General features: G+C 40.4%; 2 protein-coding genes across 2 annotated transcripts; both read left to right on the top strand.

The window, feature by feature from the left end:
- Positions 1-1,409: 1,409 nt before the first annotated feature.
- Positions 1,410-17,043, top strand: LOC116257193 (putative UPF0481 protein At3g02645). Its single transcript, XM_050078626.1, has 2 exons — positions 1,410-1,569; positions 15,674-17,043. Exon 2 carries the CDS (start codon positions 15,679-15,681, stop codon positions 17,041-17,043), a length of 1,365 nt encoding a protein of 454 aa, XP_049934583.1. The 5' UTR covers positions 1,410-1,569; positions 15,674-15,678.
- Positions 2,224-3,636, top strand: LOC116257194 (putative UPF0481 protein At3g02645). The gene has a single exon (XM_031633805.2). It carries the CDS (start codon positions 2,224-2,226, stop codon positions 3,634-3,636), a length of 1,413 nt encoding a protein of 470 aa, XP_031489665.1.
- Positions 17,044-17,180: the final 137 nt, after the last annotated feature.

Genomic DNA, 17,180 nt, shown 5'->3' with positions numbered 1-17,180 from the left:
TTTTATTTTTTATGATTTTTTATTTTTTTATAACTTTTAGGATTTATTTAATGTTTTAAATTTTTTAAAAATTTACCAAGATTTTCGTATTTTATTCCTGAGATATACAACTTTGCCGTATTATACTTTTTTTTTTTTACTTGTCTTATAATACCTACCTGCACATGTTTTTTGTGGCAATAATTTTTTATTATATTTTCAAATTAGAAAATTAGCCCATGATCAGTAAGAAGATTCACTTTTGTAAATCAAAGAAAAACCAAGGGGCACCACAAGTGTTCAGGAACAGGAACATGTGGGTGATTTGGAAATGGCATAAGATTAAGTTGGTCTGAAAATTAGGCACCTGCTTGTCACAAACATAAATTAGGTACCAACATACAAAATTAAAAAGTTCCGAATTTCTTGATTGCGGCTCCTCGTATGAGGGGAAAATAAAGATGAGGGGCCGGAGCTTTGCCCGCCGCCCCTATCTTCAATCTTAGGTACAAGTGAAGCGAAGTCAAGTCAATGAACAGCCCAACTTCTCTTTGGTTGACTTCTTTTTCAATAAGCTTCTGCCTTGGCCTCCCCCTAATTGACTTTCAGGATCAGTTGAACAAACGACAATGAAAATGGAGTGGAGTAAATGGCAATAAGAATTTATTGTCAATTGCATCCAAGTCTTGCAGCAAATCCACCTTCTCAAAAGCCTACCTTAATTTGCAGTTTGGAATTGAGATGAACAATAACTTGTTATTCAATATGAGAAAGAAGCTGAACTCCAATGGCAATAAATATTAATTAATAGATCGCGTCCAGGACAGAGTGCAGATCTGGGCCTTCGCCCTTGAGCCTGACCGTCCACATCCACTCGCAGAATACGCGGCTCTAAGTTCACCTGCCCCTTCTCCAAGTTGTTGTCTTGATAGCGTGACAACTGAATACCAGTGGCTGGCTGCCTTTCTTGAATTCAGTGTTGACCACTGCAATATGGGTAGATGATTCATCTGCCCCTCAGCCGTAAAATCCATTGATGCGTGTTTTGGAGTTTGGTGTCTGACTCGATTTCTTGTCTGCAACAAGTGAGATAGCGGATTAATATCGAGTGAACAAGAGCTCGATTCGGGTAAGCAAACAAGTCATTCAAAAGATTGGAACGCGACTCATTTGTTGAAGGAGTCGACTTGAATTTGGACTGGAAATGCGCTACAAACTCTTTCTCCGAAGATTCGATGCCAATTGCTACCACTTTCACCGAAGATTCGCTGTGAATTGCTACCACTTTCCTCGAATTAAGAGTCAATGAAAAGTCCTTGAAAAACTGCGCCTCCAAACAAAAGGGATAAAAGGCGGCCAAAAGTGTCGTGCAACCTGGGTTTCTCTCTCTGATCTCTCTCTCTCTCTCCCCCTCTCTCTCACCACTTGTTCTTTCTTTGCACGCCTGATCCTCCACCTGCCCAGTCCCACCTCTCCTCTTCCCCTGCCATTCCTCTCCAAGCCCGCCCCTACCATGCAACTTGAAGAATCACCGGAAACAGCAGGAACAGTGTCTCGCCTTTTTCTGTTCCACCAGCACCACTTTTCCAGGTAAGCATTTCAAAAGCCATTGCAAGATACGGCCATGGCCGAAACCTCACTCAGCTGCATCGTTGACGATGCCATGTCCCACTGGGTTGCGTGGGTTACAATAGTTCCACAGGCAGCCCATGGGCTGCATCGGCCCTGGCCGCGGCGGGGTCGACAATGGTCGATGCAGCCACCCCACTCGTTGGCGTCAGCTATTACCGGAGCACCGCTCCAGTGGTATCATTTTTTGGCTGTAAAGTGTGGGCAGTTGCTACCCTCATGCAGACTGTTTCTTGACATACTAGTTTTGTCTATGTCCTTTTAAGTTGGTCATCGAAAACGAAAATACAAGCTAGACGTTTAGATCCTCAAGGGGCACAGCTGGTCAGGCTAGGGGCTTGTGCAGAAGCATGCCTTTAGTTCGAGTCTTGTAGGTAGTATATCTTTGCGTCCTAGTGGCACCAAAGTTGCCATCGCTAATGCCTACATAACCCATGACCCGGGAGGCAGGGAGAATGGGGCTTAACTTTTCTCAATCAGTTATATTATTTATGGATAAGATAGCATGGTATTGCATGCCCACCGAACACTTGCATATAACTTTACATTACTTGCTTTAGGAATCCTGTCTCACATATGGTTTTTTTCTTTTGTGGCCTCACAAATACAGCGACAATGGCGGAAGAGAAAAATGAAAACGAAAACATGTATGCTATTGACATACAGAGCGAATATGAATCTTATGATCCTTCCGAATATGAGTCGAAGTTGGAAAAAAGGTGCATCTACAGATGGCCTAATGACCTTGTCATTACATCAAGCTTGTCCAAGCACCGCACTCCTCACATGGTATCACTTGGTCCCTTCCACCATAGAAAGGAGCACCTGCAACCCATGGAGCATCACAAAGTGAGAGCTCTCTTCAGGATCCTCAAGAAGAGCAACGTTTCAACCTCTGACTTCATTAAATCCTTGAAAGACGTAGAGCAAGAACTTAGGGATAGCTACGACAATCTTGATCAGAAAATGACATCGGATTCTTTTCTAAGAATGATGTTGCTTGATGGGTGTTTCATGCTTGAACTCTTTCGCACTAGACTACAGGGGGAGCCCGAGTATCCGGATGATCCTGTCTTTAATTTGCGTGGGGTGGTTATGGACACTGTGATTAATCGGGACATGATGATACTAGAAAACCAAATCCCTCTCCTTGTATTAAGAAAGTTGCAAGGAATAGTGGAAAAGAAAGAGATCAACGACGACACATATCTCAAAAACTTGTTCGGAAGAATTTATGGGTTCAGTGATACCTCGCCAGTTAATAAACCTAATTTGCATATTCTAGACGTGTATAGGAAGTGCTTGATAAAGGAATGTGCACCAACGAAACAAACGACCCCCACCACCCAAGTGCCTTCCAATCCGGTTTCGACTCAAGGTCCATCAAGGCTACATGGTGCTAGCGAGAAGGTGAAGTCTATGCTCACATCGATCCCCATCTTGGACTTTAGGGCTCTGTGCTGTAGGCCAATTACCAAATCAAATGTGCGGTCGGCAATGAGGTTTCATGAGGCAGGGGTTGAGTTCAGAAAGCGGGACCCTTACAATGGCCTAAGGGTTACCTTCGATAAAGAAAATGGAGTACTCACTCTTCCAGTAATCCTTGTACACAACCACACAGCAGCAATCTACGTGAACATAATGGCCTTTGAGCGAATGCATTCAAAGTTGTGGACGGACCAGAAGATGATTTCGTTTGTGGGGTTCATGGATAGTTTAGTAGATACTGCTGAAGATGTGAACCTACTGTGCTCTCGAGGGATCATGACGAACTTGCTTGGGAGTGACGAGGAAGCTGCCGAAGTCTTCAACAACTTGCTTATTGGCATTCCACACTGTCCAGACTATGAAGTCTACGATCCCTTGCAGAAATATGTTGCCTCCTATTGGAATGCTGCGAGAGCATATCTGAAGCGGAAATACTTCAAGAACCCATGGGCTGCTGTGTCCCTATTAGCAGCCATTTTTTTGTTGGTTTTGACATTTATTCAAACCTTGTTTACCGTGTTGCCTTTTATACATAAATAGGATCGATGGCTTCTTCTTATATTCTCATCTCGTAAACCATGGCATCTGAAAGCTGAAAAGGCATGAGCACCATGGCTTTTGTTGATCTGTTGTCAATACCACAATTAATTTTATTTCTGGGTATAGCAAATCGTATAAGTAAATTGATAACAACAAGAAAAAAAAGAATCAACAGAGAGAGATTTGCAACTTAAGAATATTGTCATAAATTTCTTGATATGTAACTTCACTAGCTTCTCAATGTGGATAATTTTTAGGGCCTGCTTTTTTGCAAATTGATCAGCTGTGCTAGTATATTGTACCTAGCACGACGAGAATGAAGATGGAAAAGAAAAGTTGGGTCAAATGTGTAACCATCAGATAGACAAGAGTTATAAAAGAACTGCCATTCCCATTGATCCATCACCTGTTTAGCTCACACTTGATATCCTTTGCATGTTATCCATATTCACACCCCTTGCACCATCTTATACTCTTATCATGATATGAGCGTTACTTTCCTCAGCCTTCCCGCATAGTGTGCACAAGTAATTGAATGCCATGTCTGTTCTTTCTTTTTTTTTTTAATCCTACGTTGCGTAGGGAGCTGGAAGCCTGCTTTCACTCGCTTCCTAAGTATATAGCAAGTGCTTCTTGATGGTGCCTACCCAGCACATTTGTCTAACCGGCACCATTCTTTGCTCTCAGGAACCTACACCTAAACCAGATTTCATGACCTGTATGCTTTGGAATGTCCTTGGGAAAATATTGGCAAGGTTGTTCTGGGGTATTTTTCAGCAAAGTTGTTTTTTCTCAAGAAGAAATCTCAATTTTTTTTAAAAGCTAATAAAAAAATGAAAATTGCTGGGTGGGGGATTTGGGGCTGGGGGGTGTTGTGGTGGGACTGGCAGGGGCCATGACCTCCCCTGGGATTTCGTAAAACAAGGTTTTAATAGTTCAAAATTTTAAGTTTGGCCCCTATGCAAATCTGAGAAAAAATATAGTTTGCCTCTGTAGAATTTTTTCAGAAACTTTATTTGCTTCTTGCTTTGAACTGTAGGGCCTGCCCAAGAAAAAATTCTTGGCCATAACTCTGTTACATACCTTGCTTGCTAGTCGTGCTCTGTTCAATCACGTGAGGTTTCAAGCCAAGGCATTAAATCGGTATTGGAATGGAATGAAACGTGCAACGAAATCATGAGAATTTCTTGTGAATTAATCAATCAAATTAAAATGTATACTTTTTAAACTATCAAAACCAAAAGGCAAAAGATTAGGACGATTGAAAAAAAAAGAGATAAAAAACAAGAAAATGCTTTTAGTTTTGCGATTTTTTGTTACTGCAATATTGATGAGAATTGTACTCTCGCTGGTTTTCAAGTTTGAAGAGGCCTTCATAAAAGCCTACCTGCCGAATTTGTAACTAAGCAAACAAATGAACAATATCCTCTTTAGATAATACGAGAATGTTAAATTGAGGCACGTCGAGTGAGCTCACATTTATGACCGAACGGATTGCTGAGTCTGTAGATGCATCATGTGTCATGAATGCAATGGCAATAGATACTAATTAATGATCATGGCCAGGCCAATCCAAGTTAAGCTGATTATTGAAAAGTTTGAAGCGAAAGCGGTCATGTTGATGAATCGGCAGGAATCTATTATTTTCCTTTTCAGATAAGCCAAAGGAAGTTGGATGAGATCACTGCCGTTCTTCTCTGGTTTGTGGAGGCCCTTCCTGATCAGTATGTAGGGCTTCATTTATTCACAAGAATGCTCAAGGAAGAAATTTGTAAAGGTCTATTTCGGAAGATTCAAAGTCTGGAAGAGCAAACTCCTCTCATACGTAGGATGGATATGAGAAAAATGCTGCTTAATAGGTCATGATCTTCCAAGTTGAATAATGTCATCAGTTCAAAACCAGAGTGTGCATCTCCCACATAGTACCACGATGAGAGTCTCATCCTGCAGGGCAACAGATGTAGGGTTTTTATGATGACACTCGCAGTTGAATGGGGTAGGGTTCATGTAGGAACAATATATCCTTTTTTTTTTCATCACTATTCTTAAATGAAAATGTATCTTTTACTCCTAAGTGGGCATAGTATAGCTAGTCGTGACGGGGTACACTGGTATGGTATATCCTTGCTTTGATTCCGATGAATGTCATTTCCCTAGGTTGCAAGGCCGTCTACTTTCAAAAGGTCTGACAGTCGTTGACATGACCCATTGCACTTATCTATAGACTGTAATAAATCCCGGCATCAGTTCTATAAACCTTGGAAGTGATAAGCGCAGGGGGAGCCAGTTGCCTCTCTTAGGAGAAGAGAGCGGTGACGCTCACCTCTAATGAAAAATAATGGAAAAAAAGAAAGAAAGCGCTAATTAGCCAACGTTTACTGTCCTCTCTACTCTTCAGAGAATCACAATGAATTTTCTAAGAGGGGATGCCCACTATACAATACTGTGTTCAATGAAAATGATATACATTATCTTTGCTTGTTCTTCGAGAGATTCAGCCTTCGGTTTCTAAGTTGGTCTTCGTTGACACGTATGGTAGCCAATGCTTTCTCTTTATACTCCCTGGTGTGGTTTCCATCATCTCATTTGATTTCAGTTTCTAAGTTGTTCTTTCTCCATTTTAGTTAAAAAGGTAGCATAAGGCTTAAACGTGTTTTGAATGTCACCGGTTCTCAATAGGACATTCAAAACACGTTTAAGCCTTATGCTACCATCAGACCCTCTTCTCTACTGATTTCATCTTGCAACAGAAGAAAACATTCATTTTTGCTTCTCATCTCATTCGGCATGGAGGCAATGGGGGAGCTACATATGGCAGTTTCTTTATTTTTACATTAACATCTTTAAATATTGTTTCTGAACGAAGTGCCCCTTCAGAAAATTTTTCTTGCTCAGCCACTGCATGAAGCAACCCACACTGCAGCAACCCTTCTGTTAAACTCCAACATGTGAAACGAAACTATTATCTGCCAACAAGTACTCCGTCTCCATCCTTCCAATTTCATTTTGAAGGATTCCAAAATGATATAAACTCATGGTGATGATGATAGATGGGATCATATCCCGATTTTATAATTTCAACTTCATTCAGTGAACTAAAACTTGAATCTGATCGCTAATCGAGTTCCAAGTGGTATTAAATGTGTGACATCGTTGGCTTTGGGTTTAAAAATGTTCACTGCGAGTAAATGCTCTAATGTGGAATTTAATAAATTTATGAGCGCTCCCCTTGAAAAGGTTAAAAACTCAAAGGCAGGAAGGGAGGGCTAAAAACGCCAGTCTTTGATGCTTCAACCGACAACTCTTTCCTTTATTATAATGAAAGATTACACAATCAGGGATCGTTTGACGGTCTTGAATTTTGATTGTATAAATAAAATTCTAAAGACAAAATATCACCTTAAATTTTAATTTGGAAATTTCAGCTTTAGTTTTTCTTTGTATTTAATAGTATGGAATTTCGATTCCAGAATTGAAAATTATTTCTTAATAGTGATGAATTAAAACTATCGTGAGAGACATGAAAAAATTCTAGAATTTTGAAAATCACAATTCCACGCCTAGAACAGAATCGTAATTTCAGAATTTTAATTTAAGAATGAGTCGAAAATTTTGAAATCAAATATTTGTTTGATTACACAATTCTAGTTTCAATAAAAATGAGAACCCTCCTTTTTTAATTTTGAAATCAAATATTTTTTCCCGGGCCTGCACCCGAGCCCTGAAAAAAAGGGCACCGTTCGAGCCTAATAATTTATCGAGGGATATTATATTTTATCGATTTTTATATATAAATATAATATTTTACTACAATTAATTACATATATATATTATTTTATATTTAAGAAATATATTTTTTTAAAATTTATTGGCCCAAGCCTGGCGGGCTTGGGCACGGGTTTTAATGGTCAGGTCGAGCCCGAGTTTTGAGTGTCGGGCCGGCTCGATGCCCAGGCCTTTTGTGAATTTTCTTTCTTTTTTTTTCTGCAAATTTATATTCCATTGATCATTTTTCAGGTTTCTCTTCTTTTTTTCTGCAAATTTATTTTCCATTGATCATTTTTTAGGTTTTAATAGTGTTTTTATAAAAAAAATAAGCCACTCAGGTTGCATTAACATTTTGATAATAAAGAAATCAACATATTTCATAAAAACAGCTTTGTTTTATATATATATATATATACACACGTCACTCACACACGCAGAATAACTTTTGCTTAAAAGGTAAAAGCAATAAGTAATGGATTTTAATCTGACGATCAGGTACGGATTTGAAGTAATTATGTTACAAACTTGCAGCAACTGATTTTTGGCTTTGCATGGCAGGATCTTGGATGTTGCAAAAAACATGCTTCTTTCTGTAGTGTAGTGATTAGGCAGAGCTTAACTAATTTATTTCATTCCACGCGACATAAAGCGTACACATAAGGTTCTTGTAAAATCAACAAGAACCAGGACACACATACCCTGCATGCATGCTCGATTGCTAGCGGACAATAAGCATGCACGCTTACTTTATTATTGACAAGCACCTTCGCTGCTACCATTATCATCAACATGCGTCAACACCGGCGAACCAGGAAGCCTCCTCAGTTGTGAGGGACACTCGTCCCTTTCAGGAACTCGTCGTACTCCTCCTTCGAGCAGCATCGATTGGTGCAGCAAAAGTATGGGCAGCACCGGCCAATAGCAACGCAGTATGTGCAATCTTTAACAACCTCGCCTCTTGCGTCCTTCTTATCTGCATCTTTATTAATGATAATTAGGGAAAGCATATTGCATTCGGCCAAGTAATATGCAGATTTTAGATGTCACAAGTGACAGCCCACATATATAAATTCAAAGGTCATATATATTGAGTAAAACAACTGAAAAAGAAATATTAAAAAGGGATTAGATTGCAGTACTTTTGTTCATTGATGTAAATTTAATTAGTTCTAGAGAATATCTAATCCAAGGCACACGCACCAGTTATACATATACCTAAGAAATTTGTATCCCGTATTCAGATCCAAGCTGTGCCACAATACAAAAATATATTTTTAAGAACGGCCAGAAAGCATTGCCAAAATTGCAGGGTGTTACTCTGTTATTACTAAAAGTAAATAGGAACAACCATCCTTTCATTCCTAAAAAGTTCTTTAAAGATAGTGTAGCTAAGTTATTTTAGGAAATGTTTTCACCTTTCCCAATGCAGAGCACTTAGAATGATCCTCAAAGCCAATCCATAAAGTTCAAATCCTAGTCACATATATAATAACGTATATATAGGAACAATAAACTCCGCCATGCCAAATACCTCATGCAATAATACCACTTTTAGGAGGAAAAAAAGGCGTGGAGGAGGAGAAAAAGGCGCTCATTAATGTGAGAAAAGACAAAAAAAAGGAAAAAATGGTGAGGAAAGAGAAAAACGGGCGGGAGGGAAACTGAAAAATGTGAAAGTGGGTGGTGTTGAACAGAGGAAAAAAAACGGAAAATTAAAAAACTGTTAATGTACTTGAGTTTATATTAAGCTTGAGCTTGACTTGTATAAAAAATGAGTGGAGGTTGAGTCAAGTTTACTCAGTTCGAGTCTTGGCTCAACTAGTTGTACAGTCATAATGGTGATCCCGGCGTTCATACACACACCACACACATACTCACAGGCATTAGATAGACAAAAGAAAAACAGAAATTTATTAATGTTTATAATTTGCTGTACCGTCCTTAGATGGGAGGAGGTCTATTCCTTACTTAATTGTGTTAAGTTTGCCATAAGGAAATAGATAAAGCTGCAGGAATCTGGGAGTAGAAACCAGCAATTACTCGATGAATGGACGTAAAAAAGTTCTAAGGAAAAAGCTTCATACAAAAAAATCAACTGAGCGAGCATGCTCATATGTCTTTGAGCATACTCATGTGCGTGTTGGTAGTGACGTTATCGAGAGAGAGAGAGAGAGAGAGAGAGAACTGGGGGGCAGAATAGATCAGATCACACTCCCCATATATCAAACAGTGCCACTAGAAAACAACCAAAAATCTCTCCTGTCATCAAGCAACCTTGTTCTAAAGTTGCCTGTTTGACATCAAGAGCATCTCCTATAAGGGGGTCACTCCATCGATCTACGTTTGGTTTCTGGGAAAAGGATAAGGAAGTCTGGGGTAGCACGAAACGTACTCTGATTTTCAGCCGTTTCACTTGCAAAAGCCACCTGAACCATTAAGAGAAGGGCTACAAACAAGACGGAAAGGAAACTCGCTTCATGGTCGCAACCAACTATATGGCTCAACCAACCATCTCCTAAAATAAGAATGCCCGGTTAACTCGAAATTTCTGGTTCCACCACTGTACCTCTCGTTAATTCCAACACTATATTACTAACCTTGTTATGTAACAAAACTGCAACAAGGCCGAAGAATGTAGCAAAGCAAGATAAGCTGGAAATTAAGGAGTAGAAGCTAACCGTCACACTATATGTCTGCATGCATGCAAACAAGTAGTAGAGAAAAAGCTGCAAAAAACCAAATCAATGGGCACGCTCATATACGTGTCGTTAAGAAATATGCTATTGTGTGTGGTCGTAGTCTACTTGTGTCGGTGTGCACGTGCCGGAGATAGAGAGAGAGGGGAGCAAGCTGGGAGAGGCTGTTCTGATCATGAGCTGGTGAGACCCCAAATATCAAACACCAAAAGAAAACAACCTCAAATTAATGTAAATCATTCTCCGTGTTATACATCAAGCAACATGGAGTGAGGTGCGTGTTTGACATCAAGAGTGTCTTAGACCAACACAAAGGGTACAAATATGTAAATGAGAAAAATTGCTTATAAATATTAACACAAAATAAGAAATTTCAGTTGGGAGGCAATCGCCGACAACTGCCTCGGCAGCTGCAACAGGGTAACATGATATACTCTTGATGGGCTAAAAGTTTTGGGGAAAAGGAAGCAAAGGAGGACTAGAGATCAGGAAAACAAACCCTTATTATTCTCATATGCTATACGTGCAAAAGCCGTAGAGGACAGCAAGAGAAGGGCAAGAAAAAGGATTGAAAGGGAAACTCGCTTCATTGTAAATAGCAACTGCAACTGGTGGAGGAAGGCTGGATGAGTGCACTGCAGAATGAGACCTCCTCCATCATCTATTTATAGATGTGGCCTGAGATCCACCTTCTTGGAAAGTGAGAGAGAATAGATAAGGGTGGACCATGTACATCATCTCATCTGTGAGGTAGAATATGTCATCTCCATTAAGTATTCGTATAGATGAAGCTTGCGTCTTGGACTAGAGAACTAAGAAAAGCTTGCGTCTTGGATTAGACAACTAAGAATGATGCAACACCGCCGACCGTCGCTGGTCAGGCCTGCATCCCTTCTTTTAACCTACACCCTTTAATGAGACACTTACATAACGCTACTTGAATACGACCTCGTGAAAAGATACTATGTAACACAAAGTACTGTATATTTGACGAGCTGCAAAACCAGAAGATAAATTTGACAACGGCAAATAGAAAGCAGAACAACTGGGTAGCATAGATGTGGCACCCACGAATTTGAACTCATGTTTTTTCCAAGATAACCAACATAGGATTATTCTCACAAAAAATAGCAGCGCAGCGTTTTCAAAATGAGAAAGGTTGAAAATAAACTCATAATCTCCTCTTTGATAAAAACTAAAAATTAAAAATAAAAACTGTAAGTAAAAAATCTGCCCCCAAAATCGCTATAAATCGTTGCTATAAACATGGCCGAGGGAAGGTTGTGCATTGGCAGAAAAACCTGTCGTCGACGACGAACATGGTCTGTGGACAATATTCACCTTTAATGATCGATGGAGCCTGAGCTAGATTAGGTATTTTCACTTTTTCTTCTATTTTTTCATTATTTAATGGCCAAAAATGTCCAGTAAAGAGTTCATGAGAGTTTAGGCTCCACACCTTTATTGAACGAAAAAAATGGGTATGTACGTTAATGGAAAAAATGGGAAGCATTAGAAGATGTGAATTGTGAGATCTTCAGTAGATTTGGATCTTAAATCCATATTACATTATGTAAGGTTGCATTGACATACTATGATTGTTTACACTTTGAGGTCTCTTATTGCCAGCATCTGTCTCTTTCAGGTCTCTTTCTCTCTTTGAGGGCCACCGGCCATCAGTCGGCAGCCGCCATCAGCGGTCTCTCTTGTTATTCCCTCCCCCCTCTTTCAGGTCTCTTTCTCTCTTTGAGGGCTACCAGCCATCAGTGGGCAGCCGCCATCAGCCGTCTCTCTTGTTATTCCCTCCTCCCCCCCTCTCTCTCTCTCCACCATCATTGGCCTTTTCCTGTCTTTCCTTCTCATGAGTCAGATACCTCTCTCTTTGTCTTTCGCTATAGTGACCAACCACTAGAGAGGGAGAGGGAGAGAAGAGAGAGAGAGATAGAGAAAGAAACACAAAGTGAAAATAATGACAAGGACCGGTGATGGTAGCTGGTCGCTTCTGGCGGCTAGCCTTGGAGATAAGAGGAGAGAGAGAGAGAGAGAAAAAGGGAAAAGGGAAGTTGTTTCATTGCAGACGCCGAGATCTGCCCGAACCTCAGGGAGTTCCTCTTCTATGGTGGGCCTGGTCTCATTAACAGTTACGTTGGTCGGCGATGAATGGTTTCTAAAATCTACCAATGGGCATGAATTTAGAGCCTAAAGAACGTGATTGAAAAATGGCACATGAGAGGAGGCCTATCATGTAGGCAAAGGAAGAAAAGAAGTATCGGCACCATTAGAACGGCTTCTTGCTAGGCCTAACAGAGAAAAGGTTTGAACACAAAAGGAAGCCAAGATGTTGGAGCAAAAGGAAGCGAAGATGTTGCAGCTGGGTGATAACGCGGTCTACTTTAAAAGGGTTTGAGGTCCAAATTCTACCGTTGCTGTCATAATTCACTGCACTCATCTTTTACACCTTAATAGGTCTCGACCCAAGCTATGTGAATCTTTGAAGTGAACATGGATATGGAATCATCCTGCATATTATGTTAACTAAGCAGAATCATCCTGGATATTGCGAATGTCATAAAAATCTAAGAAAACACATTCTGCTGCTACCTTGTTGGGAGGCCGATCAGTGGCTTTCTAATTTAACAAGGGGCACTGATGCAAAACAAAAAAAAAAAAGATATTAGACATAATTAAATGGTTGAGGGGCACAAAACACATAAATAATTTTGGGGCATGTTATATGAATAAAAAAAAAATCGAAGATCACTAATATAAAAATAAATAAAACTTGTGAGCTTGTGTGGGCAAATGGCCATGTGTCACCTTGTCGATAGGGCCAAGTAGAACCTTACTTTTGTTACCTGAAAATGAAGGATCTAAATTTGCAAAAAAAAAAAAAAAAAAACTTAAAAGAGGACACAGCACCCATACTAGAACAAAATTTTAAAAAAAACTGAACCAAAGATTTCAGAAGCCTAGTGTACAAATTAAACCGAGCTTATTCACACCACCTCAAACCCAAACTTATCTGGAAACTATCTAGATAGAGAAAACCTTTGAAAACTGCACATCTGTGACGGGATGCCAAACACTACATCATGTCGTGACAACAGGTAGATGCACGTCAAATTGGCCGTAGAAATCTTAAATTTATGTAGTTTATTTTTTAAAACATTTTAGATTTTCAAATTACCTTAAAATATTTTATTTTATCCACTGTCACAAAAAAAACGCGTGTTATTCTAGAAAAAGATGCGTATAATAGTCAGTCGTATAATACCTATACAAAACGTGTCTTTTTTAAAAAAACGTCATAAAATAAAAAACACAAAAAAACACTTATTATACAAGTTTTTTGTGTTTTTTTATTTTTTATGATTTTTTATTTTTTATAACTTTTAGGATTTATTTAATGTTTTAAATTTTTTAAAAATTTACCAAGATTTTCGTATTTTATTCTTGAGATATACAACTTTGCCGTATTATACTTTTTTTTTTTTACTTGTCTTATAATACCTACCTGCACATGTTTTTGTGGCAATAATTTTTTATTATATTTTCAAATTAGAAAATTAGCCCATGATCAGTAAGAAGATTCACTTTTGTAAATCAAAGAAAAACCAAGGGGCACCACAAGTGTTCAGGAACAGGAACATGTGGGTGATTTGGAAATGGCATAAGATTAAGTTGGTCTGAAAATTAGGCACCTGCTTGTCACAAACATAAATTAGGTACCAACATACAAAATTAAAAAGTTCCGAATTTCTTGATTGCGGCTCCTCGTATGAGGGGAAAATAAAGATGAGGGGCCGGAGCTTTGCCCGCCGCCCCTATCTTCAATCTTAGGTACAAGTGAAGCGAAGTCAAGTCAATGAACAGCCCAACTTCTCTTTGGTTGACTTCTTTTTCAATAAGCTTCTGCCTTGGCCTCCCCCTAATTGACTTTCAGGATCAGTTGAACAAACGACAATGAAAATGGAGTGGAGTAAATGGCAATAAGAATTTATTGTCAATTGCATCCAAGTCTTGCAGCAAATCCACCTTCTCAAAAGCCTACCTTAATTTGCAGTTTGGAATTGAGATGAACAATAACTTGTTATTCAATATGAGAAAGAAGCTGAACTCCAATGGCAATAAATATTAATTAATAGATCGCGTCCAGGACAGAGTGCAGATCTGGGCCTTCGCCCTTGAGCCTGACCGTCCACATCCACTCGCAGAATACGCGGCTCTAAGTTCACCTGCCCCTTCTCCAAGTTGTTGTCTTGATAGCGTGACAACTGAATACCAGTGGCTGGCTGCCTTTCTTGAATTCAGTGTTGACCACTGCAATATGGGTAGATGATTCATCTGCCCCTCAGCCGTAAAATCCATTGATGCGTGTTTTGGAGTTTGGTGTCTGACTCGATTTCTTGTCTGCAACAAGTGAGATAGCGGATTAATATCGAGTGAACAAGAGCTCGATTCGGGTAAGCAAACAAGTCATTCAAAAGATTGGAACGCGACTCATTTGTTGAAGGAGTCGACTTGAATTTGGACTGGAAATGCGCTACAAACTCTTTCTCCGAAGATTCGATGCCAATTGCTACCACTTTCACCGAAGATTCGCTGTGAATTGCTACCACTTTCCTCGAATTAAGAGTCAATGAAAAGTCCTTGAAAAACTGCGCCTCCAAACAAAAGGGATAAAAGGCGGCCAAAAGTGTCGTGCAACCTGGGTTTCTCTCTCTGATCTCTCTCTCTCTCTCCCCCTCTCTCTCACCACTTGTTCTTTCTTTGCACGCCTGATCCTCCACCTGCCCAGTCCCACCTCTCCTCTTCCCCTGCCATTCCTCTCCAAGCCCGCCCCTACCATGCAACTTGAAGAATCACCGGAAACAGCAGGAACAGTGTCTCGCCTTTTTCTGTTCCACCAGCACCACTTTTCCAGGTAAGCATTTCAAAAGCCATTGCAAGATACGGCCATGGCCGAAACCTCACTCAGCTGCATCGTTGACGATGCCATGTCCCACTGGGTTGCGTGGGTTACAATAGTTCCACAGGCAGCCCATGGGCTGCATCGGCCCTGGCCGCGGCGGGGTCGACAATGGTCGATGCAGCCACCCCACTCGTTGGCGTCAGCTATTACCGGAGCACCGCTCCAGTGGTATCATTTTTTGGCTGTAAAGTGTGGGCAGTTGCTACCCTCATGCAGACTGTTTCTTGACATACTAGTTTTGTCTATGTCCTTTTAAGTTGGTCATGGAAAACGAAAATACAAGCTAGACGTTTAGATCCTCAAGGGGCACAGCTGGTCAGGCTAGGGGCTTGTGCAGAAGCATGCCTTTAGTTCGAGTCTTGTAGGTAGTATATCTTTGCGTCCTAGTGGCACCAAAGTTGCCATCGCTAATGCCTACATAACCCATGACCCGGGAGGCAGGGAGAATGGGGCTTAACTTTTCTCAATCAGTTATATTATTTATGGATAAGATAGCATGGTATTGCATGCCCACCGAACACTTGCATATAACTTTACATTACTTGCTTTAGGAATCCTGTCTCACATATGGTTTTTTTCTTTTGTGGCCTCACAAATACAGCGACAATGGCGGAAGAGAAAAATGAAAACGAAAACATGTATGCTATTGACATACAGAGCGAATATGAATCTTATGATCCTTCCGAATATGAGTCGAAGTTGGAAAAAAGGTGCATCTACAGATGGCCTAATGACCTTGTCATTACATCAAGCTTGTCCAAGCACCGCACTCCTCACATGGTATCACTTGGTCCCTTCCACCATAGAAAGGAGCACCTGCAACCCATGGAGCATCACAAAGTGAGAGCTCTCTTCAGGATCCTCAAGAAGAGCAACGTTTCAACCTCTGACTTCATTAAATCCTTGAAAGACGTAGAGCAAGAACTTAGGGATAGCTACGACAATCTTGATCAGAAAATGACATCGGATTCTTTTCTAAGAATGATGTTGCTTGATGGGTGTTTCATGCTTGAACTCTTTCGCACTAGACTACAGGGGGAGCCCGAGTATCCGGATGATCCTGTCTTTAATTTGCGTGGGGTGGTTATGGACACTGTGATTAATCGGGACATGATGATACTAGAAAACCAAATCCCTCTCCTTGTATTAAGAAAGTTGCAAGGAATAGTGGAAAAGAAAGAGATCAACGACGACACATATCTCAAAAACTTGTTCGGAAGAATTTATGGGTTCAGTGATACCTCGCCAGTTAATAAACCTAATTTGCATATTCTAGACGTGTATAGGAAGTGCTTGATAAAGGAATGTGCACCAACGAAACAAACGACCCCCACCACCCAAGTGCCTTCCAATCCGGTTTCGACTCAAGGTCCATCAAGGCTACATGGTGCTAGCGAGAAGGTGAAGTCTATGCTCACATCGATCCCCATCTTGGACTTTAGGGCTCTGTGCTGTAGGCCAATTACCAAATCAAATGTGCGGTCGGCAATGAGGTTTCATGAGGCAGGGGTTGAGTTCAGAAAGCGGGACCCTTACAATGGCCTAAGGGTTACCTTCGATAAAGAAAATGGAGTACTCACTCTTCCAGTAATCCTTGTACACAACCACACAGCAGCAATCTACGTGAACATAATGGCCTTTGAGCGAATGCATTCAAAGTTGTGGACGGACCAGAAGATGATTTCGTTTGTGGGGTTCATGGATAGTTTAGTAGATACTGCTGAAGATGTGAACCTACTGTGCTCTCGAGGGATCATGACGAACTTGCTTGGGAGTGACGAGGAAGCTGCCGAAGTCTTCAACAACTTGCTTATTGGCATTCCACACTGTCCAGACTATGAAGTCTACGATCCCTTGCAGAAATATGTTGCCTCCTATTGGAATGCTGCGAGAGCATATCTGAAGCGGAAATACTTCAAGAACCCATGGGCTGCTGTGTCCCTATTAGCAGCCATTTTTTGTTGGTTTTGACATTTATTCAAACCTTGTTTACCGTGTTGCCTTTTATACATAAATAGGATCGATGGCTTCTTCTTATATTCTCATCTCGTAAACCATGGCATCTGAAAGCTGAAAAGGCATGAGCACCATGGCTTTTGTTGATCTGT

Source organism: Nymphaea colorata, chromosome 7 (assembly GCF_008831285.2).
Source record: "Nymphaea colorata isolate Beijing-Zhang1983 chromosome 7, ASM883128v2, whole genome shotgun sequence".
In the NCBI taxonomy this organism is placed as follows: domain Eukaryota; kingdom Viridiplantae; phylum Streptophyta; class Magnoliopsida; order Nymphaeales; family Nymphaeaceae; genus Nymphaea; species Nymphaea colorata.
Note: the sequence above shows the minus strand (reverse complement) of the source record. Positions and strands in the feature narration are given on the sequence as shown.